Source organism: Oncorhynchus keta, chromosome 32 (assembly GCF_023373465.1).
Source record: "Oncorhynchus keta strain PuntledgeMale-10-30-2019 chromosome 32, Oket_V2, whole genome shotgun sequence".
Classification (NCBI taxonomy): domain Eukaryota; kingdom Metazoa; phylum Chordata; class Actinopteri; order Salmoniformes; family Salmonidae; genus Oncorhynchus; species Oncorhynchus keta.
In genome coordinates this window covers 3,949,360-3,974,633 of record NC_068452.1, presented here as the reverse complement: position 1 = coordinate 3,974,633, position 25,274 = coordinate 3,949,360, and the positions used below count along the sequence as shown (strand labels likewise).

The 25,274-nt window shown below is 42.8% G+C and overlaps 1 protein-coding gene across 5 annotated transcripts; it reads right to left on the bottom strand.

Annotated features, from left to right (window-relative positions):
* Nucleotides 1-851: 851 nt before the first annotated feature.
* On the bottom strand, nucleotides 852-24,949 carry LOC118364832 (uncharacterized). Of its 5 annotated transcripts, none has more exons than XM_035746577.2 (7): nucleotides 24,615-24,935; nucleotides 23,921-24,250; nucleotides 18,508-18,641; nucleotides 18,077-18,178; nucleotides 12,513-12,594; nucleotides 12,217-12,368; nucleotides 11,946-12,121 (listed from the first exon to the last, which is right to left on the bottom strand). In XM_035746577.2, exons 1-5 carry the CDS (start codon nucleotides 24,682-24,684, stop codon nucleotides 12,523-12,525), a joined length of 708 nt encoding a protein of 235 aa, XP_035602470.1. In that variant the 5' UTR covers nucleotides 24,685-24,935; the 3' UTR covers nucleotides 11,946-12,121; nucleotides 12,217-12,368; nucleotides 12,513-12,522. The 5 variants fall into 5 exon arrangements, with proteins under 5 accessions (XP_052346340.1, XP_035602470.1, XP_052346339.1 ...); XM_052490379.1 differs by having other exon boundaries at nucleotides 12,217-12,306; nucleotides 18,508-18,671; nucleotides 24,615-24,925; XM_035746576.2 differs by having other exon boundaries at nucleotides 18,508-18,671; nucleotides 24,615-24,923.
* Nucleotides 24,950-25,274: the final 325 nt, after the last annotated feature.

The window sequence follows — 25,274 nt, the reverse complement described above, 5'->3', positions numbered from 1 at the left end:
CCGCTCGTGCACGATTTTCGGCATACTACCTTCAGATGGCAGAGACGGGTATTTAGATCCGGCTCGAAGGACCAATTGTTACAGGAATTAAATTCCTGTATGTTTTATTTAACCAATTCACAATGCCCACTCCTAAGAATTGGTAAGACCCTTATTTGCATAAAATGGACAGAGACCAGTCTCAAAATCAATCAGTAGCGTTTATTCTCGAGAGTACTGAACACGATACAATTTACCACAGGTTATAAACTGAAAATGACGTCATTAGTTTACGAACTGTCCCGTCTCTTCTCCACTCCGATACAATGGCAGTATAGTTCTCAAGCCTTCCCACATCGTCTCTCATCAATTTAGATAATTTATGATCGAGCCAATGTCTTCCTGAGTAGATAAGCATTCTAGCCAGTCTGACGATAAGTTAATTCATTTCTACCAAGGAACAGACAGTCATTGTTCTAATTCTTGATTATAATAACACACATTATATTCAGTACTAGGAATAAAATAAAATTCATACATCTATACACTAACATAATAGTATTCTGATTAGTCAGTCCTGATTGAAATGTATACATAATTAGTCATTATTGATTCAAAAAAATCCCTTAACAGTTATTCACTCGTTGAGTTATTCACTCACTGTGGGTGGTTTCTAAAAATGATGGGCGTGTAAAAGACACCCTGAGGTGTTGGGTATAGTTTCACATGGGTCTGCTGCCACCACATCAGAAGCCACCTTTCACCAGCAGCACACGGAGGTCTGGCTTACAGGATATGTGTATGTGTGACTTTAATAGAGTACTTGACTTATGGTTATGAATTTGGATATGATTCATGATAATGATGCTGCTCATGGATATTGACATATAAATTGGACGTTTATTTGAAAATATTAAAATGCATTCAATATGTTACTCTTGGCGTTAGGCTCTGCTCCTTTGGGGTGGCTCACTGTCAGAGCATGCATAATGATAACATAATAGTAACAATAATAAAGAGTGAAAAAGGTATGCTATACCAATCCCCCTGACTGGAACAAAAGCAGTGCCCAAACAGGTGGAGTCTGGGGTGGGTGATCAGAAAGCAGACATGCAGGGCGAGTACCGCATGTTACAGAATAGCATGTCACCAAGAACATCAGTGTATAGCTTGCACGCAGCAGCTATCATGGAATCATGGAGTGTGCATTACCTGGTTGATGAAATAGACCGCCATATTATGGTAGAGTGAATCTAATTGGTTCAAGATCAGCTGATACAAATACCCTGGTTTCCTGTCTGAACTTGTCTTTGATTTATTTAGATAGAAAGCTTTAAAAATGTAAAAATGGCTTATATCCTGATGTACCTGATGAAGTTTAGGCAGCTAAAATATTTGTACCTGTGATGAAATATAATACAAGTCTTAACAAACTTTTAATCGTTAAAATGGTGAGCAAGCATTGAGCCTTTTCCTTTTCAACGAGGAGCACATTGTTTGGTTGCACCTCAACTCACATTGATCGAGCACTTTTCACTTCTTCCCTAACTACTATTAGCAACATTTCATTAGAAGAAAAGTGCTTTATTGGTGTGTGTGCGTCGCATGTGGAAAATGTCCGCCCCCCCCCCTGAAATGAACCTTTTTTACATCTGGCCCTCGTAAGAATATAGTTCAATAGCCCTGGAATATAACATTGGCTGTTCCCTCCTTCCCGCTGGTCTTCTGTTGAAATACGAATACTTTCCATATAGAGATTTTATTCACACACATAAGCATGTTATGGTGCGACACACACAAACAATTTACCACTAAGACTTGCATTGAGGTTAGAACTGTGAAATACAGCAGAACAGGCGTTTCAATCCTGAGAAAGCAAAGAAGCAATATTCAGAAAAAGCATTTGAAGAAGCTACTCAGTGGTCCTACTTCCTCCTTTGGAAGACACAGAATAGAGGTTCGATTCTACCTGTGTGTCAGGTGGACAAGTGTGATTCCTGGCCATGTCTTCATAGACACTCACAGGAATGACCTGGGGTGTGGATCCTCCCTGGTTACGGCACCTCTTCACCTGTGAAACAGGAATGTTGCTTCAGTCATAGCTAATCAAATGGCTACCGAGACTATTTGAACCGGTACTCCCTGTAAATAACCTTGCTATTGTTATTTACTTCTGCTCTTTAATTATTTGTTTTTCTTACTTCTTTTGGTTTCTGGGTATTTTCTTAAAACTTCATTGTTGGTTAAGGGCTTGTAAGTAAGCATTTCACTGTAAGGTCCACGCCTGTTGTACTCGGCGCACGTGACAAATAGAATTTGATTTGATATCTTATAATGCGCCACAAGCAATCAATCATTTTTACAAATTCAACCACTTTTTAATTATTCTTGGACATTGATAAAAACAATTGAATTGCATCCGAATTGGCCTTTGCCCATTTCAGTCACTACAATGATTTAGCTGGCATTAAAACTTACAGTCATGATACATTCTAGTGTATTGGCGTTAGAGTCTCAGAGCCACAAAAGGACATAGTGTATTGGCAGAGTTCAGAACAAAAAGCAGATCTGTATACTGGTATTATGCTCCCAATGTGTTTAGTAGGACTAGGACAACTTGTTATTAATAAAGGACAATGTTTTGAGATGCATGAGATTGACCCATCACCCGGGCAACCATCAGCACACTCACCTGTGGAGGGAGCCAGATGAGGAAGATGACAGCACACATCAGGATGGTCAAGAGGCAGGTGATGGTGATGATGTTTACCACGCCAGATGGGCACGGCTTCTCATTGGCTGGGTGAAAGGGGGCCAGTGTTACTGCAGTAGCTGTAGGACATGGCAGCTGTAAGACATCGTCTAAGGAAGACATCACCAAATGGGAAAATCTCATCAGTATGCTGCAGCACTCACACAAAATAACTATCAGAGACAGAGTTGTACAAAAGAAAAGCCACTGAAGAACAGTGTTTCTCAACTTGTTTGTATCAGTTTGTATCAGCAAGCTATGGTTGTTTATAATGAAACAAACACTCGAGAGCTGACTAAATTGGCCTGAAACACCTCAGGGACAGCTGCCAGTCCATGAACCACAGATTGAGAAACACTAGTCTGGATTCTACACACATTTTTTTCTACATGTGAAATTGACTGTTCATGATAAGAGTAAAACACATCACATCTAGAGTTTAATTATCTAGGCAAGTCAGTTAAGAACAAATTCTTGTTTTCAATGACGGCCTAGGAACAGTGGGTTACCTGCCTTATTCAGAGGCAGAACAACAGATTTGTACCTTCTCAGTTTAGGGATTTGAACTTGCAACCTTTCAGTTACCAGTCCAATGCTCTAACCACTAGGCTACACTGCCAGTCCACTAGTGTGTAAAGATACACCTACCATTCACCACGACCAGAGTGGAGCCATTTCCTTGGTTCATATCATTTTCATACGTGGCTTCATTGAATGTTGTGTAAACACAGCAGTAGACTCCTGTGTCCTCTATGGTCAGGTTACTGATGGTGATGGTCAGTTGGTCCACAGGTCCCTCAGTCTTCACTCTGTCCCAGTAGCCTTTCCTGGGGGTCAGCTTGGAGTCACGCTGGTGGTAATACAACACCTCCCTGTCCAGCCTAACATACAGGTACATTCCATCCTGGTCTTTTAGAGTGGTGGATCACTTCATGGTAAACTTCTCCCCTGTCTTCACCCAGACAATGGCTTCTATAGAAAAGAGAGGGAAGAAAGAGAAACCATGGTTGTTAGATTCAAAGATACATATGTACCATACTGATGATTTAACACAGAATCAACCTTGATTGGCTGGGAATAAACAGCTTGCCTTACCTGCTGCTGTGGTCAATTCATTGAATGAGAAGAAGAACAGAAAACACTTCAGCAGTGACATCACCATCACCACAGCTGCCTGTATACTGCTGTCTGTCTCTGTCTGACATCTACTTAGAAAGACAGGAAATACGATACATCTGACATCACAGTCCCTCACAGTCAACCACACCTTCATGTATTACTGCAGTGGTTCCCAACCTTTTGCGGTCACTGTACCACCAACTAAATGTTGCCCTGCCCGGCATACCCCCTCGTGCATTTTACCAGTAAGCCTATGGTCTAATCATGAGTCTTCTTAAGTTCCCACTGTGGATAGGCCAAGTACCTCCATGGGTCATAGTACCCCTGGTTAAGAACCACTGTGTTACTGAACATGATACACAATCTAATTTAGATTTCTTTATTGAATCAAATTCTCTATATATGTTATTACAATTTCAATGGTTTATTGTGTTAAGTGTGTTGGACATAAAACATGGTGAGTGGAGAGTTCAGATGGATTGCATTGTTATAAAAACATGGTGAGTGGAGAGTTCAGATGGATTGCATTGTTATAAAAACATGGTGAGTGGAGAGTTCAGATGGATTGCATTGTTATAAAAACACAACCGATCCATCTGTAAGTTAACTTTGTTGCATTCACATAACTACAGGCATGTTAAAGCATATCAAAGTTACATCATGTTGTGTTGTGTTTTCTCAATGTTAATCAAACTCAGCTCTTTCGTGCCATTTACTAAACCTTCCATGTAACAATTTTCACACGGCCCTACAGCAGTTCCTGCTTAGTACTGTATAGAGAAGTAGAGAAGAGAAGTCTAGTAGTAGAGATGTAGCTCTGACGCAGCCTTTACCTCTAAACCAAGCAAAAATCAAATAGTGAACTGAACACACAGAAATAATCCCTCCTATAACTGTACGTAATACCCTCAACAGCCTCATTTCTGGTTTACACCAATTAGTAGATTGCATTTCGATTGCATGGTTGGTCCTTTTGCGTCTGGTATTTGGTCAGTTTAGTGATAATTCACGTAGAATGTAAACAATAGGCCCATATGATCCCCGATGATTTCTTCAAATCATAACGAGCGTCTGTGAGCATTGACGCATTTCCAACACATTGTTTCTTCTAAAAATAAGCAGTGACTCAGTCAGTGTTTCCTCAACTCTTCGCCAAGCGAGACTGGCATGCACAGTACTAATATTAGCTCTCTAATTACAGTAAAGAGCTCAACGCTTTGTTCTGGGCCAGCTGCATCTTAACTCGGTCTTTCTTTCCAGCATTTGACCATATAACTGGACAATAATCAAGATAAAATAAAACTAGAGCCTGCAGGACTTGTTCTGTGGAGTGTGGTGTCAAAAAAGCAGAGCGTCTCTTTATTACAGACAGACCTCTCCCCATCTTTTCAACCTATGGATCTACACTGAATAAAAACATAAACGCAACATGTAAAGTGTTGGTCCCATGTCTCATGAGCTGAAATAAAAGATCACAGAAATGTTCCATATGCCCCAAAAATGTTTTGCACAAATCTGTTTATATTGCTGTTAGTGAGCATTTCTCCTTTACCAAGATAATCCATCCACATGACAGTAGTGGCATATAAAGAAGCTAATCAAACAGCATGATCATTACACGGGTGCACCTTGTGCTGGGAACAATAAAAGGCCACTCTAAAATTTGCAGTTTTGTCACACCACACAATGCCAAGTTGTCTCAAGTTTTGAGGGATTGTGCAATTGGAATGCTGAATGCATTGGGTATAGTTTGCGTCCAGACAGTGACTATACTCGGCCTTGTCTCAGGATGGTAAGTTGGTGGTTGAAGATATCCCTCTAGTGATGTGGGGGCTGTGCTTTGGCAAAGGGGGTGGGTTTCTATCCTGCCTGTTTGGCCCTGTCCAGGGGTATCGTTGGATGGGGCCACAGTGTCTCCCGACCCCTCCTGTCTCAGCCTTCAGGATTCATGCTGCAGTAGTTTATGTGTCGAGGGGCTAGGGTCAGTCTGTTATATCTGGAGTATTTCTCCTTTCTTAACCAGTGTCCTGTGTGAATTTAAGCTCTCTCTCTCTCTCTCTCTCTCTCTCTCTCTCTCAGACCCCCAGACGTGAGAGATAGAGTAATGGAATAATAATGGAACACTGGTCACTTTAATAATGGAACACTGGTCACTTTAATTTTTACATAATATTTTACCCATTTCATATGTATATACTGTATTATAGTCCATCCTATTCAACTATTGTTGTACATATACTATTCTATCCACGTATTCTTCAGATATACAAAATATTCTATCCGCATACTGTCCATAATGTTTATACATCCCACATTGCTCGTCCTAATATTTCAATTTCTTAATTCCATTCTTTTACTTTTAGATTGGTGTGAATTGTTGTTTATCGTTAGATTTTACTGCACTGTTAGAGCTAGGAACACAAGCATTTCACCACACATGTAATAACGTCTGCTAAACATGTGTATGCGACCAATAAAATGTAAAACAGTAGTGGTTGTGTCACACCCTGGCCGAGGGGTTAAATTCAATTCGGTATCAGAGGCGTCAATAGCTCAATACAAACTATTTGATATAGACTAAAATCATCCAAATCCAGAGTAAAAGGAAAATGCAGTTAGCAGAATTAAAGGCTGACTTTAGGACCATGTGGACACCTGGGAGAAGGAGGGAAGGCTGTTTGTATGGATGGCTGAATTTAGGGAGAGCAGAGATCTGTATTTAATGACGAGAAGCTCATGTCTCCACCCTAACAATGGGAGTAGTTGGCAGGAAGGCAGGCGACAAAATAAACCCATAGAAAAGCATTGGGCTTATTTTGGCAAGATTTTGGCAAGAGGGGAACCTCTCGCTTCGCCTGTTCCTCTCTGTGAAGACCACAGGAGGTTGTCGAGGGGTACTAATGGCAGGAACGAAGGTAACTACTGTTTAACTTGACATGAAACTAAACTAGCGTTTTAATCCCAGTGCTGAGCTTGTAGTATCAGGCAGCTAATTGTTGAATGACCTGTTTGTAGAATGTTGAGTCAATTCAAGTAAAATTGTATTGGTTGCGCGCACACATCTTATTGCAGGTGCAGCCAAATGCTCCAACAGCGCAGTATTAGATAACAATACACATATGTATATGATGGTGTGTATAGACAGTATATGAATATAAAGTGTGTACAGCAGAGGAGGCTGGTGGGAGGAGCTATAGGAGGACAGGCTCATTGTATAGGCTTGAATGGATTGGAGTCAAACACATTTACATGTGTTTGGTACCATTCCATTGATTACATTCCAGCCATTACAATGAGCCTGTCCTATAGCCCTTCCCACCAGTCTCCTCTGCTGTACAGCAGTAGTTAAGCTGAACACATAACTATTAGAATACAGTATGGAGTCAATTAAGTTGTTTTCCAAATTGCATTTTATAGTTTATTTTTAATTGTGTAGAAATTCAGTAAATTAACTCATTTAAAAAAAAAATAAAAAAAATGTTTATCCTTGTTGGGCCAACCTTCTCACCTGCACCTTCCCCTGGGCCACACATCAAATAAAGAACAATGGTTATAAACAGAGCCAATCACATAGAAAGCCAATCACATTGCTTCATGAATCAATCAATTAGGAGCACTCAATTATGGTAAAACCATGTACAGTAATTAAGGGAATTCGTCACACCTGTGACAGTTGGTCATGTTGCATCTGCTTATTGGTCTATTTGGTGATTTTTTTTTGTTATGGGGAAAGTTAGGCCCATACAACCCCAACAATATCTGGGCTGCATTCAGTAGGTTTTTATGTTCTGGAACGTAAAATGAAATGGAAACGATGCAGTACTGAATGACCAGTTGAAAAACGGGGAGGGGTTGGGTTGTAGGGTGGGGAACGCTGTCAGCATGGCCACTGACTTAAAATACGTCACTCATTTCTTCAAGTCACACCCACCAATTGGGCGCAAACGTACAGTACCTTAAAGTTTGTTCAAGAACATATAAGAACGTTTTGGGAAACATGTTGTTCAGTACAAACCGTTCCGCAAACGAACTGAACTTACCTATGACTGTGCGTCTGTACATGTGCATCATTATGATGACAAAATGTATAACAACATAGTCTTGCACTTAATAATTACAGTAATCAACAGTTGCAGTAACTTGGTCTCGCCTCAGTGAAGATTTCAGTACAATTGTCACGTTGGAAGTCCATAATTTGCTACCTTTGTTGTCAGTAAGGTATGTAATTCTTATCATTTAAATAACTGAATGTGTTTTTTGTCATGCAAAACTGACAATGATATTCCACGAGGAGAAAGATAGTGACACAATTCATGATCCTTAAGGATGAACAGGAGGTGCCGTACTACCTCACCATGAGACATGTCACCGATTGGCTGATGGCAAAGAGGCACTTCATGGAGGAGTGAGTGAAGCTTTGAATGTGAATGGCTATATAAAAAAAAAAAAGTTTAATGTTATGATACACAAGACTTGACACATCAGTAAAGTGTATCAAATGTATAGTTGTTCCGTGGTTTTGATAGGCCGACATGATTGTTTGATGGATTCTCCCCTCACACTAGGCCCCTCCCTGAGTATGACACCCCTGGCCTAGTGTCTGCTGGTTTTTGATTTTTCCTTTCAATTAAGACATAGACAACCAGGTGTGGGGAGTTCTTTACTAATTAGTGACCTTAATTCATCAAACAAGCGCAAGGGAGGCCGAAAACACGCAGACACTCACCCTTCTGTGGAATGAGTTTGACACGTGCATTCATTTAAAAGCTACTGAGTGGCGTAGTGGTCAAAAGCTCTGCAACGCAGAAAAACAATCTTTCTGACCCTTGGGTCAGAACCTCGAACACACTGGTTATGAATTTAAGTAAGGCGACGACTTACGGCGCAGATATACTCCAGTTGTCAGAATCCATCTGAGCCTGGTGCCATTGTGATGGATACCCACGACAGTCCTTTCACTCAGATCCCAGATGTTCCTGAAGGCATTGCTGCAATAAAATACAGGATTTTGTTACGTAGCCCTTTACACTCATACCCGGAACTTCTGCAAATGTTTTGTCGGAGTGAGAAATGCTGTAAATTTAAGAGCACTATGTATTTTTAAAGATGAGACGTTGAGGATTATAATAAATATCACGTTGATGTCATACAAGCAAGCAAAACACCTGTGAGTCCAAATATGCATTCCACATTTCCATATCATAAAACTCACGTCATACACAGTGTCTGTCACTTTCTGACCTTAGTTCCTTTGTTTTAGTATGGTCAGGGTGTGAGTTGGGGTGGGCAGTCTGTTTGTTTTAGTATGGTCAGGGTGTGAGTTGGGGTGGGCAGTCTGTTTGTTTTAGTATGGTCAGGGCGTGAGTTGGGGTGGGCAGTCTGTTTGTTTTTCTGTGTTGGTTTTTGTGTTCGGCCTAGTATGGTTCTCAATCAGAGGCAGCTGTCAATTGTTGTCCCTGATTGAGAATCATACTTAGGTAGCCTGGGTTTCACTTTTGGGTTGTGGGTGTTTGTCTTCCGTGTTAGTGTTCGTACCACACGGGACTGTTTCGTTCATTTCACGTTTATTGTTTTGTATTTCGTAGTGTTCAGTTTATGTATTAAAATAAACATTATGGACACTTACCACGCTGCAAATTGGTCCTCTGATCCTTCTCGCTACTCCTCCTCAGAAGAGGAGGACGAGATCCCTTACAGTGTCACTGTTTAAGATCACTTTGATGTACAGTTACAAGATGGCATGGCCCCATACCCTGGGTTATTCTGTTTGTCTATTGTCAAGAATATTCACTGCGGCACTCATGACTATGCATATATATATATATATATTATACATATATACAAAATACAAATTAACAGTAAACATTACACTCATAGAAGTTCCAAAATAATAGACATTTAAAATGTCATTATGTCTATATAGTGTTGTAGCAATGTGCAAATAGTGAAAGTACAAAAGGGGAAATAAATAAAGATAAATATGGGTAGTATTTACGATACTCTCTTACCCTGAATTGCATTGACAGGTTCTGTACATGTGACATTGACTGGTACTGTACATGTGGCATTGACTGGTACTGTACATGTGACATTGACTGGTTCTATACATGTGACATTGACTGGTACTGTACATGTGGCATTGACTGGTACTGTACATGTGACATTGACTGGTTCTATACATGTGACATTGACTGGTACTGTACATGTGACATTGACTGGTACTGTACATGTGGCATTGACTGGTACTGTACATGTGACATTGACTGGTTCTGTACATGTGACATTGACTGGTTCTGTACATGTGGCATTGACTGGTACTGTACATGTGACATTGACTGGTTCTGTACATGTGACATTGACTGGTACTGTACATGTGACATTGACTGGTTCTGTACATGTGACATTGACTGGTTCTGTACATGTGACATTGACTGGTTCTGTACATGTGACATTGACTGGTTCTGTACATGTGACATTGACTGGTACTGTACATGTGACATTGACTGGTTCTGTACATGTGACATTGACTGGTACTGTACATGTGGCATTGACTGGTACTGTACATGTGACATTGACTGGTTCTATACATGTGACATTGACTGGTACTGTACATGTGGCATTGACTGGTACTGTACATGTGACATTGACTGGTTGATATAACGTAACATTTTAAGGCAGCAGAGTAACATGAAACTATAACTCAGGAAATCAAGTTAAGGTATTAACCCTAATATCATATTTTATAACTTCGCTAGTTTGTTGGCAATAGAACATGCTTTCAAATGATGCCCACCTGACCCAGACTGTGACTTATAATGGACCGTTTCTGGATGGCGTAAACAATAACAGTAATTGTGTGACGGCGAGGATGCAAAGTGTTGCAAACAAAACAACTACAAGTGTGTTTGCTCTTGTTCCTCAGCGGCACAACTAGGAGAGCTCGACAAAACACCTTATAGTTGAAGACTCTTCTTTGAGTCATAAAAATGCGTAGAAATGACTTAGGAACTGTGCACACTTTAGAGAGGTGTGTGGCCACTTGGAGACACCAGTTAGTCCTCTAATTGTTTTTGTTTGTGTTACACCTACACCATATTTTCCAGGAATATTCTTATGTTACTGATGGTATTCAGAGTATTTTCAGATTTAATTCATATTTCTGCTTTTGCTATAGTTGTGTCCTCACCTTTGGTCTAACAATTTTCCCATAATCTACAAACTGTTTCCTTTCAATTGCTACCATGTTTATGCATATGCGTTTCATATTTCTTCTGTAAGAAACATTTCAATTCAGCCCAATTCATATAGGCCAATTCCCACGAGTGTAAAGGCTTAATATACCCCAACCACAAGTTCCCATGTGTTATGAAGTATGAAGAGGGTTAAGGTACCTCAGCAAGTCCAGACCCGATGCCTTTTGGCGGAGGCCCTTTGAGGCGTATACTCTGATCGACTTGGACGCACCATCGAAGACTTGTCCAATATATTAAATACATGCGTATCTCACGAGACCTCATGCACCAGCCATTTTGAATGACGTGGAGATGAGTCTTAGGTCTTCAACCGTGTCACATATATCATTAAGTGGACACGCACACAAAGGATGTAAGGGTCTCTTTATCCCCTTACACTTATTACTGCATTGTCGGAACTAGAAGCACAAGCATTTCGCGACACTCGCATTAACATCTGCTAACCATGTGTATGTGACAAATAAAATCTGATTTGATTTGGTCACCTTTCTCAGGATCAGCTCTCACACACCGAGGAAGAAGGACCTTGGCTGTTTGCCTGGACATCCTTTTTGGGTTTAGAGTTTATAAGACTGTAAATACCTTCGCAAATAAAGCACTAAATATGAATCAGGAGAGGGCAGTCACTTGAAAAGCTGATAAAGTAATAACGTTTTGTCAATCCGCATTTCATGCCTTCAGTTAACAAGACCGGACACGTTCATGGATATGTCTGCTTTTTGTCTCACTGCCCAACCAGGATATGAATGCACACACGGGAAGTGTTTTCACCTATTGAGAGACATTGTTACTGTCACGTTCTTTCAAAAATCGAACCCAGAAGCAGACCAGGACAAGGAGAGTAGGAAGAAGGTGAGTATTTATTTACAAGTGAATGTGAATGGGTAGATATATCCAGGTGGCGTAGCGGGCAGCGGTGGTGAGTTGATGGGAGTAAATAGGTGGATCCAATGGGGTAGCGGAATCCTCCGACGACCAGGCGGGAATGGGGTAAATGATCCGGGTGAGTAACTGAAGACTGAACAAACGGAGGTAAGTTTAAGGCAAGCAATACGTACAAAACAACAAAACAAATTCTATCCAACTTGAGGCTGATACTATGGCACAACATACTGTTCATGGCTAACGATCCGGCAGGGAATGGATGTCAGGTCCGGGCTTATAAAGAGGAGAGATGATGATCAGGACCAGGCGTGCAGATAGCTGATGGGATACAGGTGCGGGTAATCAGAACTCCCAACATTCCAGGACACCGGAAAAAAACACTCCAGGACAGAACACATGGAAAAAAACAGACTCAGGAAACGGGATTCGTGACAGTTACATTGTTAATACATGGTGTACGAGGGGAGATGTGTGCGTTAGACATTACATTAATTACCACACTTCTACTACATTTGTATACTCACATCCTTGGTCTCAATTTCTGCTGCCATCTCCGTTTCTGCTTCTAGCTGGGCAAACCTTGTGTCTATATATGGATCTGTTGAGCTGAAAAATAAAAAGAGACACACATAGCACTTGCATGGTTATGATTTGAAAGTGTGAAATACTTTTTCATGACCCATGTTTGACATCAGTGACATTAAGACCACATTTATCGTTTGCAAACTCCCCTCCCTGGTCAGTGATGATGTGGTTGACAAGTCCAAAATCAAAAAGTTTGTTGATGACTTTTGAAGCGATCGCTGTTCCTGATTTACCCCCCAAGGGTTCAGCAATTACCCATTTGCTGAAGAGGTCAGTATTGGTTAGGGCGTACTGTTTACCAGACACTGTTCTCTTCTCAATGAGGGCCAATGAGATCGATGCCCAGGACAGACAATAACTGTCTAACATTGATAGGAAGCGTCATAGCCTAGCATTTGGTTTGGTACAGCGGCGGTTAATATAAGCCTCGCTGTGTGCCTAACCGACCGATGCAACATGTTGCAGTTTTGTTGTTTGTCACCTCCTCCTGCCATGCATATTATTACAATGGATATATCCAACTAATTGGCAATAGAAACTAAGGTAAAACAAATGAAAATGCACATAGTTTGCTGACATTTCAGCTGCTTGATGTGATTGCTGTAACGCTGAATTGCCAAGATACGGATTGAATTGGTTAGCTAGCAAAGCATAAGTAATGTCAGTCACAAAGTTAGCACTTACCTAGTAGATAGTTTCTTCCTGCAGATGTTTCCAGGTACTGTTTAGAGATAACTGTCTTGAACAAATACATGCACTATCCATCGAAAAAGTAGTGCCAAGACCTTGCAATCGCATACAAAACTCCTCACATAAACCCTCAGCACTTTGAAGCGTGAATCCGGATTGGCAGACGTAGCAAATGCACGCACCCACAGAAAATATTTTAGTGGTCAAGGGAAGGTGTGAGAGAGAGACATCTGCAGAAGCTCAGCCATCCACACAAAGAGACGCACGTGCTGCGATACATTTTACATGACGTCACGATCAGAACGACACTTAAACAAAGCTTAAAGAGAGGGTGAAGAGCTTCAACCTCATTGGGTTCGACAGCTCTTTGTTTGAGTCCAAGGCCACTGTCCTTGATGCCCTGATGGACAGAGGTGAAGCTCCGGATGGCCAACCTACCAGTGATCCCAGACTCTCAGCACGCTTATAGGTAAGGGCACTCAACATGTACTGCGCTGATACAAATGACTGATGATTGGTTGAAATAAATTGATATTAAGATGATTGTGGGAACTGTGCTGTTAGATTTCCGCGTAGCCTTTGATAGTATTGACCATAACATGCTGTATAGGGAAAACTTGCGTTATGGCTTTTCAACCATATTGTGGATTCTGAGCTATCGATCTAATAGGTTTTCTTTCATGAACGCTTCTCTAATGTCAAAGTGTGGTGTACCGCAGGGTAGTTATTTAGGCCCTCTCTTTTCTATTTTTACAAATGACCTGCCACTGGCATTAAACAAAGCATGTTTTTCCATGTAAGCTGATGATTCAACCATATACGCATCAGCAACCACAGCTAATGATGTCACTGAAACCCTTAACAAATAGTTGCAGACAGTTTTGGAATAGGTGGTCAGAAATAAATGCAACATGCAACAATTTAAATGATTTTACTGAGTTACAGTTCATATAAGGAATTCAGTCAATTGAAATAAATTAATTGGGCATTAATCTATGGATTTCGCAGGAATGTGAATACAGATCCATCTGTTGGTCACAGATAACATCAAATAAAAATGTAGAGGTTTGTGGCTAGTGGAATGTTATTCCCGCTCCTCTTTAATGGCTGTGCGAAGTTGCTGGATATTGTCGTGAATTGGATCATGCTGTCATATCTGTCGATCCAGAGCATCCCAAACATGCTCAGTGGGTGACATGTGTGAGTATGCAGGCCATGGAAGAACTGTGACATTTTCAGCATCCATGAATTGTGTACAGATCCTTAAAACATGGGACTGTGCACTATCATGCTGAAACATGGGGTGATGGTGACGGATTAATGGAATGGCAATGGGCCTCAAGATCTCCTAATGGTATCTCTGTGTTTTCAAATTGCGATTGATAAAATGCACTTGTGTGTGTTGTACTTAGCTTATGCCTGCCCATATCATGACCCCACCGCCACCATGGGAGATTCTGTTCACAACGTTGACATCAGCAAACCGCTCGCCCACACAACGCCATACAGGTCTGTGGTTGTGAAGCCGGTTGAACGTACTGCCAAATTCTCTAAAACGATGTTGGAGGTGGCTTATGCTAGAGAAATGTATCTAAAATTATCTGGCAACAGCTCTGGTGGACATTCCTGCAGTCAGCATTCCAATTGCACAATCCCTCAAAACTTGAGACAACTTGGCAAAACTGCACATTTTTAGAGTGGCCTTTTATTGTTCCCAGCATAAGGTGCATCCGTGTAATGATCATGCTGTTTAATTATCTTCTTTATATGCCACTACTGTCATGTGGATGGATTATCTTGGTAAAGGAGAAATGCTCACTAACAGCAATATAAACAAATTTGTGCAAAACATTTTTGGGGCATATGGAACATTTCTGTGATCTTTTATTTCAGCTCACACACAACACACTTACCCCAACAGACATGCCACCAGGGGTCTTTTCACAGTCCCCAGGTCCAGAACAAGGAAGCGTACAGTATTATACAGAACCATGAGTGCATGGAACTTCCTTCCATCTTATATAGCACAAGTGAACAGCAAACCTTTTTTAAGAAAACAAATAAAGCAACACCTCACAGCACAATGCCTCTCCCTCATGTGACCTACTTGTTGTGTTTATGTACTGACATGTATGTGTAAGTGATAGATGAACACATACACATACATACATAGGTCTACACGGGCTAAACTGGTTCTTTGTATGGCTTAGAGTGCGTCTCAACCAATCACAATGCTTGTTTTGACCAACCCATTGTAGAATACACAAAACCACCTCAGCCTTAAGTATTCTGATTTAAGAATAAGATTTATACGTTTAGAAAAACTTTGACTTCTAAGACACACATGTCTCTCCAAAATAAACAACTAGTAGAGTGTGTGAGAGTGGGGATACAGCCTGCGCTCCGTATTCGTATGCCATGCAGGGTTGGTGTCGAGTTATTCACTCACTGTGGTGGGTTTCTGAAAATGAGTGGCGTGTAAAAGAGAAGCATCCATGTTCCCCTGAGGTGTTGGGTATAGTTTCTCATCTGTCTGCTGCCACCACATCAGAAGCCACCTGTCACCAGCAGCACACGGAGGTCTGGCTTACAGGATATGTGTCAGTGTGACATTAATGGAGTACTTGACTTATGGTTATGATTTTGGATATGATTGTAGAATACAGTATGTTGAAAAAACAACTTAATGATGCTGATCATGGATATTGACATATAAATTGGACATTTAGTTGAAAATATTAAAATGCATTCAATATGTTACTCTTGGCGTTAGGCTCTGCTCCTTCGGGGTGGCTCACTGTCAGAGCATGCATAATGATAACATAATAGTAACAATAATAAAGAGTGAAAAAGGTATGCTATACCAATCCCCCTGACTGGAACAAAAGCAGTGCCCAAACAGGTGGAGTCTGGGGTGGGTGTTCAGAAAGCAGACATGCAGGGCGAGTACCGCATGTTACAGAATAGCATGTCACCAAGAACATCAGTGTATAGCTTGCACGCAGCAGCCATCATGGAATGACTGTTTGACTAAACAGACTGCCATATTACAGTAGAGTGAATCTAATTGGTTCAAGATTAGCTGATACAAATACTCTGGTTTCCTGTTTGTTGGCAATGACAGAGGTCAAACGTTTTCTGTAAGTCTTCACAAGGTTTTCACACAGTTGCTGGTATTTTGGCCCATTCCTCCATGGAGATCTCCTATAGAGCAGTGATGTTTTGGGGACTTTCCGTGTTGCCAAAATACCAGCAACAGTGTGTGAAAACCTTGTGAAGACTTACAGAAAACGTTTGACCTCTGTCATTGCCAACAAAGGGTATATAACAAAGTATTGAGATAAACGTTTGTTATTGACCAAATACTTATTTTCCACCATAATTTGCAAATAAATTCATAAAAAATCCTACAATGTGATTTTCTGGATTTTTTTTCTCATTTTGTCTGTCATAGTTGAAGTGTACCTATGATGAAAATTACAGGCCTCTCTCATCTTTTTAAGTGGGAGAACTTGCACAATTGTTGGCTGACTAAATACTTTTTTGCCCCACTGTACTTGCATACTACAGATGAACCTGGTACCTTCAGGTGTTTGGAAATTGCTCCCAAGGATGAACCAGACTTGTGGATGTCTACAATTTGTTTTCTGAGGTCTTGGCTGATTTCTTCTGATTTTCCCATGATGTCAAGCAAAGAGGCACTGAGTTTGAAGGTAGGCCTTGAAATACATCGACAGGTACACCTCCAATTGACTCAAATGATGTCAATTAGCCTATCAGAAGCTTCTATAGCCATGACATTTTCTGGAATTTTCCAAGCTGTTTAAAGGCACTGTCAACTAAGTGTATGTAAACTTCTGACCCACTGGAATTGTGATACAGTGAATTATAAGTGAAATAATCTGTCTGTAAACAATTGTTGGAAAAATTAATTGTGTCATGCACAAAGTAGATGTCCTAACCGACTTGCCAAAACTATCGTTTGTTAACAAGAAATTTGTGGAGTGGTTGAAAAATGAGTTTTAATCATTCCAACATAAGTGTATGTAAACTTCCGACTTCAACTGTATACAAATACAACATAAACATGAATACACAAGTTGAATATCACATGACTATTAATTATGTATCAATATTTTGATTAAAAGGCAATAAACGGTGTGAATATGTTTCTCACCCCAAATCATATTTTACACGTCAACTGGTATTCAAAGTGGAAATAATTTTTAGGAAGTTGAAACTGACTCGTAGGCTTATATCCTGATGTACCTGATGAAGTTTAGGCAGCTAAAATAGTTGTACCTGTGATCAAATATAATAAAGGTTTTAACAAACTGTTCTCATTTTAACGTTGAAGCTCTTTTGACTGTGTGGCAGACCGCAACAGCTTCCTGAGTGGTCCAGTGACAGTGACCTAAAAACATGACTCACCACAGCACTGTTTCAAACTAAAAACCAATGTAAAACTTATGACCTGATGTATTGAAAAAAAGGTATAGGTAGGCCTCCATCGCTATCAACTTTACACCTTATGGACTAAAACAGGGATATTCAACTGGCGGCCCAAAATGTGACATTTAGTGCCAAAGTGAAAAGCACTATAGTTGTCTTATTTATTGAAAAAAAAAAAAAAAATGGTGAGCGAGCGTTGAGCCTTTACTTTTATTTGTGTGTGTGCGTCACAGGTGGAAAATGTCCAATGTTTCAATTCTGAGAAAGTAAAGAAGCAATACTCAGAAAAAAACATTTGAAGAAGCTACTCAGTGGTCCTACTTCCTCCTTTGGAAGACACAGAATAGAGGTTCGATTCTACCTGTGTGTCAGGTGGAGAAGTGTGATTCCTGGCCATGTCTTCATAGACACTCACAGGAATGACCTGGGGTGTGGATCCTCCCTGGTTACGGCACCTCTTCACCTGTGAAACAGGAATGTTGCTTCATTCATATATTATGCGTTACAATCAAGACAATCAAATTGTCTTATTCAACCACTTTTTAATTATTCTTGTACATTGATTTAAAAAATGATGCACCCGAATTGCCCTTTGTCCATTTCAGTCACTACAATGACTGGCATTGAAAGGACATTGTGTTTTGACAGAGTTTAGAACAAAATATAAATCTGCACACTAGTGTTATGCTCTGAACATGTTTAGCAGGACGAGGACAACTTTTTGATAAAGGACAACGTTTTGACAGATACACGTGATTGACCCATCACCAAGGCAACCTTCAGCACACTCACCAGTGGAGCAACCCAGATAAGGAAGATGACACACAGCAGGATGGTCAAGATGCTAATGATGATGATGTTTACCACGCCAGATGGGCACGGCTTCTCATTGGCTGGGTGAAAGGGGGTCAGCGTTACTGCAGTAGCTGTAGGACATGGCAGCTGTAAGACATCGTCTATGGAAGACATCACCAAATGGGAAAATCTCATCAGTATGCTGCAGTGTAACGGATGTGAAACGGCTAGCTTAGTTAGCAGTGTGCGCTAAATAGCGTTTCAATCGGTTACGTCACTTGCTCTGAGACCTTGAAGTAGTAGTTGTAAGACATCGTCTATGGAAGACATCACCAAATGGGAAAATCTCTCCAACTTCCGGGTTGGAGCGAGCGGTCGCATCCGCACTTCGGTCCGCAGGTAGTATAACTTTTCATTACATTTCATTACATTTCATTATAGTACAACGGTTTGATTTGTCTAATCTTAGCAATTTCTTCTTAGCTAGCTACATAGCCGTCTTTGTATCAAAGATAATTGCGTAATTATCGTATTTCGTCGTCCTAACGTAGTCTACACTGCTATCTGCCCAGCAGCTAGCCAGCTAGCAAACGTCCACCGTCTACCGAATAGCAGCACTGTAGAAACTATTACACTCAACTGAACAACTTGATTAGTGTAGTGTTAGCTAGCTACATAGTTGTCTTTGCTGTCTTCGTATCCAAGATAATTGTGTAGTTTAGAGTGTGTAGTCTTAGAGTGATTATCTTAATTTACCGAGGTTAGCTAGCCAGCTATTTGTCGTCCTTAACGTAGGAGACACTGCTAGCTAGCCAACAGCTACGTCTACTGAATAGAACTTCCGCACTCAACAACCCGGTCGCATTCCGCTTCGCTCCACAGGTAGTATCACATTTTCATTTCATTTCATTACAGCACAACGGTTTGATTTGTTTGATCGTAGCTAGCTACATAGCTAGCTACATAGCCGTCTTTGTATCAATGATAATTGTGTAGTCTAGAGCGATTTTCTAGGTTAGCTAGCCAGCTATTGTCGTTCTTTTAACGCAACGTAACGTAATCAACACTGCTAGCTAGCCAGCTAGCCCCGAATAGCAGCACTGTAGAAACTATTACACTCAACGGAACGACTTGATTAGTGTAGTGTCAACAACGCAGCCACTGCCAGCTAGCCTAAAAAGTCAACAACGCAGCCACTGCCAGCTAGCCTACTTCAGCAGTACTGTATCATTTTAATCATTTTAGTCAATAAGATTCTTGCTACGTAAGCTTAACTTTCTGAACATTCGAGACGTGTAGTCCACTTGTCATTCCAATCTCCTTGCATTAGCGTAGCCTCTTCTGTAGCCTGTCAACTATGTGTCTGTCTATCCCTGTTCTCTCCTCTCTGCACAGACCATACAAACGCTCCACACCGCGTGGCCGCGGCCACCCTAATCTGGTGGTCCCAGCGCGCACGACCCACGTGGAGTTCCAGGTCTCCGGTAGCCTCTGGAACTGCCGATCTGCGACCAACAAGGCAGAGTTCATCTCAGCCTATGCCTCCCTCCAGTCCCTCGACTTCTTGGCACTGACGGAAACATGGATCACCACAGATAACACTGCTACTCCTACTGCTCTCTCTTCGTCCGCCCACGTGTTCTCGCACACCCCGAGAGCTTCTGGTCAGCGGGGTGGTGGCACCGGGATCCTCATCTCTCCCAAGTGGTCATTCTCGCTTTCTCCCCTTACCCATCTGTCTATCGCCTCCTTTGAATTCCATGCTGTCACAGTTACCAGCCCTTTCAAGCTTAACATCCTTATCATTTATCGCCCTCCAGGTCCCCTCGGAGAGTTCATCAATGAGCTTGATGCCTTGATAAGCTCCTTTCCTGAGGACGGCTCACCTCTCACAGTTCTGGGCGACTTTAACCTCCCCACGTCTACTTTGACTCATTCCTCTCTGCCTCCTTCTTCCCACTCCTCTCCTCTTTTGACCTCACCCTCTCACCTTCCCACCCTACTCACAAGGCAGGCAATACGCTCGACCTCATCTTTACTAGATGCTGTTCTTCCACTAACCTCATTGCAACTCCCCTCCAAGTCTCCGACCACTACCTTGTATCCTTTTCCCTCTCGCTCTCATCCAACACTTCCCACACTGCCCCTACTCGGATGGTATCGCGCCGTCCCAACCTTCGCTCTCTCTCCCCGCTACTCTCTCCTCTTCCATCCTATCATCTCTTCCCTCTGCTCTAACCTTCTCCAACCTATCTCCTGATTCTGCCTCCTCAACCCTCCTCTCCTCCCTTTCTGCATCCTTTGAATCTCTATGTCCCCTATCCTCCAGGCCGGCTCGGTCCTCCCCTCCCCGCTCCGTGGTTCGACGACTCATTGCGAGCTCACAGAACAGGGCTCCGGGCAGCCGAGCGGAAATGGAGGAAAACTCGCCTCCCTGCGGACCTGGCATCCTTTCACTCCCTCCTCTCTACATTTTCCTCCTCTGTCTCTGCTGCTAAAGCCACTTTCTACCACTCTAAATTCCAAGCATCTGCCTCTAACCCTAGGAAGCTCTTTGCCACCTTCTCCTCCCTCCTGAATCCTCCTCCCCTCCCCCTCCTCCTCTCTGCAGATGACTTCGTCAACCATTTTGAAAAGAAGGTCGACGACATCCGATCCTCGTTTGCTAAGTCAAACGACACCGCTGGTTCTGCTCACACTGCCCTACCCTGTGCTCTGACCTCTTTCTCCCCTCTCGCTCCAGATGAAATCTCGCGTCTTGTGACGGCCGGCCGCCCAACAACCTGCACGCTTGACCCTATCCCCTCCTCTCTTCTCCAGACCATTTCCGGAGACCTTCTCCCTTACCTCACCTCGCTCATCAACTCATCCCTGACCGCTGGCTACGTCCCTTCCGTCTTCAAGAGAGCGAGAGTTGCACCCCTTCTGAAAACCTACACTCGATCCCTCCGATGTCAACAACTACAGACCAGTATCCCTTCTTTCTTTTCTCTCCAAAACTCTTGAACGTGCCGTCCTTGGCCAGCTCTCCCGCCATCTCTCTCAGAATGACCTTCTTGATCCAAATCAGTCAGGTTTCAAGACTAGTCATTCAACTGAGACTGCTCTTCTCTGTATCACGGAGGCGCTCCACACCGCTAAAGCTAACTCTCTCTCCTCTGCTCTCATCCTTCTAGACCTATCGGCTGCCTTCGATACTGTGAACCATCAGATCCTCCTCTCCACCCTCTCCGAGTTGGGCATCTCCGGCGCGGCCCACGCTTGATTGCGTCCTACCTGACAGGTCGCTCCTACCAGGTGGCGTGGCAGGAATCTGTCTCCTCACCACGCGCTCTCACCACTGGTGTCCCCCAGGGCTCTGTTCTAGGCCCTCTCCTATTCTCGCTATACACCAAGTCACTTGGCTCTGTCATAACCTCACATGGTCTCTCCTATCATTGCTATGCAGACGACACACAATTAATCTTCTCCTTTCCCCTTCTGATGACCAGGTGGCGAATCGCATCTCTGCATGTCTGGCAGACATATCAGTGTGGATGACGGATCACCACCTCAAGCTGAACCTCGGCAAGACGGAGCTGCACTTCCTCCCGGGGAAGGACTGCCCGTTCCATGATCTCGCCATCACGGTTGACAACTCCATTGTGTCCTCCTCCCAGAGCGCTAAGAACCTTGGCGTGATCCTGGACAACACCCTGTCGTTCTCAACTAACATCAAGGGGGTGGCCCGTTCCTGTAGGTTCATGCTCTACAACATCCGCAGAGTACGACCCTGCCTCACACAGGAAGCGGCGCAGGTCCTAATCCAGGCACTTGTCATCTCCCGTCTGGATTACTGCAACTCGCTGTTGGCTGGGCTCCCTGCCTGTGCCATTAAACCCCTACAACTCATCCAGAACGCCGCAGCCCGTCTGGTGTTCAACCTTCCCAAGTTCTCTCACGTCACCCCGCTCCTCCGCTCTCTCCACTGGCTTCCAGTTGAAGCTCGCATCCGCTACAAGACCATGGTGCTTGCCTACGGAGCTGTGAGGGGAACGGCACCTCAGTACCTCCAGGCTCTGATCAGGCCCTACACCCAAACAAGGGCACTGCGTTCATCCACCTCTGGCCTGCTCGCCTCCCTACCACTGAGGAAGTACAGTTCCCGTTCAGCCCAGTCAAAACTGTTCGCTGCTCTGGCCCCCCAATGGTGGAACAAACTCCCTCACGACGCCAGGACAGCGGAGTCAATCACCACCTTCCGGAGACACCTGAAACCCCACCTCTTTAAGGAATACCTAGGATAGGATAAAGTAATCCTTCTCACCCCCCCCCCTTAAAAGATTTAGATGCACTATTGTAAAGTGGCTGTTCCACTGGATGTCAGAAGGTGAATGCACCAATTTGTAAGTCGCTCTGGATAAGAGCGTCTGCTAAATGACTTAAAAAAATGTCTGTGTAACGGATGTGAAACGGCTAGCTTAGTTAGCGGTGTGCGCTAAATAGCGTTTCAATTGGTGACGTCACTTGCTTTGAGACCTTGAAGTAGTAGTTCCCCTTGCTCTGCAAGGGCCGCGGCTTTTGTGGAGCGATGGGTAACGATGCTTCGAGGGTGACTGTTGTCGTTGTGTGCAGAAGGTCCCTGGTTCGCGCCCGGGTATGGGCGAGGGGACGGACGTAAAGTTGTACTGTTACATTGATGCTGTTGACCCGGATTACTGGTTGCTGCGGAAAAAGGAGGAAGGTCAAAAGGGGGGTGAGTGTAACGGATGTGAAACGGCTAGCTTAGTTAGCGGTGTGCGCTAAATAGCGTTTCAATCGGTTACGTCACTTGCTCTGAGACCTTGAAGTAGTAGTTCCCCTTGCTCTGCAAGGGCCGCGGCTTTTGTGGAGCGATGGGTAACGATGCTTCGAGGGTGACTGTTGTCGTTGTGTGCAGAAGGTCCCTGGTTCGCGCCCGGGTATGGGCGAGGGGACGGACGTAAAGTTATACTGTTACAGCAGCACTCACACAAAATAACTATCAGAGACAGAGTTGTACAAAAGAAAAGCCACTGAAGAACAGTGTTTCTCAACTTGTTTGTATCAGAACCAGCAGGCTATGGTTGTTTATAAAGAAACTAACCCTCAAGAGCTGACTAAATTAGTCTGGAACACCAGCCTGTCTATACACTAGTCTGGGTTCTAGATTACACACATTTTTTCTACATGTGAAATTGATTGTTCATTCATGAGAAGAGAAACATATCACATCGCCTAGAACCCTCAAACTCAACTCTGGACTTCGAAGCAACTCCTTATTTTCATTGTTCCCTTCTAATCAGGGACTGATGTAGACCTGGGACACCAGGTGTGTGCAATTCATTATCAGCTAGAACAGAAAACCAGACGCCTCTGGACCTCGTAGGGTAAGAGTTAAACACACACCTACCATTCACCACCACCAGAGTGGAGCCTTTGCCTTGGATGATACAATTATTGAATGTGGATTTGTTGACATTTGTGTAAACACACCAGTAGACTCCTGTGTCCTCTATGGTCAGGTTACTGACGGTGATGGTCAGTTGGTCCACAGGTCCCTCAGTCTTCACTCTGTTCCAGTAGCCTATCCTGGTGGTCAACTTGGAGTCATGCTGGTGGTAATACAACACCTCCCTGTCCCTGTCCAGCCCAACATACAGGTACATTCCATCCTGGTCTTTTAGAGTGGTGGAGCACTTCATGGTAAACTTCTCCCCTGTCTTCACCCAGAGAATGGCTTCTATAGAAAAGAGGTGAATGAAAAGATAAACCATGATTTGGAGAATTTGTGTAATACATAGATAAACATGTTTCTACAAAAAAAAACGTCAGAGTGGGAATTCAAAGGCAGAACCCGTTTCCCCCCCAGAAAGGGTTACACACCAAAAACTCAAATTGTATTTTTTCTACATACATTTGTTTTCAGGTAGGGCACTATACACTACTGTGTCATTTTAGTCTCAAAATGTTTAATACCCATCTGAAAAAACAGGTGCAAACTGCCTGTAGTGTAAACTTTGCTCCTGGTGCAAAAAGGCTTAACAGAGCCCAAACTGGTGACTCTAAATTCAATGTTGGGAGAAGAAAAAAGTTTGTCTTATTACCTGTTTCTGTGGTTGATGTGCTGAGAGAGAAACCGATCGACAGCAGACACCAGTGCAGTAACATCTCCATCACTTAAGCCCTGGTTACTGCTGTCTCTCTGTCGGCCTGACTTTTAAAGACAGGAAGTGGCGTCAATGTCATCAAAGCCCCTTCTAAACCACCACTCCCTCCTCAACCATCAGTATTGAACATTATACACCATCTAAACAACAACCCTTAATTGAATTCTCTTTTTGAGATATGTGTAGTCATCTTATCATAGCGTCAATGGGTGTATTGTAGTAGCCTACTAAGGTACTGCACTTTGTCTGGGGAAATGATTCAAATTGAACTCATTCTGTCTTTCATCAGGGTACCATTTCCTGTACTATCACCATATGACCCCTGGATCATTTTCACTTTTCAATGCTAACTTTATTTATCTTTTTGCCGTTACATTACCCAACTTGACACACAACAACACACACATCACAGGCTGGGGGCAGCCTCAGGAGATCTGGGGTAAACGGGCCTTGCTGAAGAGCACAACAGTGGAACGTAGCTGATGGGATATTGAAGCCAGCAACCCTCTGGCTGCCAGTTCACTCAGTTATTGAGGAGAGACTGCCGTCTAGTGTCAAGCTAGAACAAAACAGGCAGAAAGAAAAAGGTTTTATACC

Excerpts from the sequence above, each read along its gene's own strand:
- LOC118364832 (XM_052490379.1), bottom strand. The coding sequence starts at position 24,684 with ATGGAGATGTTACTGCACTGGTGTCTGCTGTCGATCGGTTTCTCTCTC. Across the intron at positions 18,672-23,920 it reads CACTCTGGTGGTGGTGAATG|ACGATGTCTTACAGCTGCCA; the intron begins GTAGGTGTGTGT and ends TGTCTTCCATAG. Across the intron at positions 18,179-18,507 it reads TTATCTGGGTTGCTCCACTG|GTGAAGAGGTGCCGTAACCA; the intron begins GTGAGTGTGCTG and ends CCTGTTTCACAG.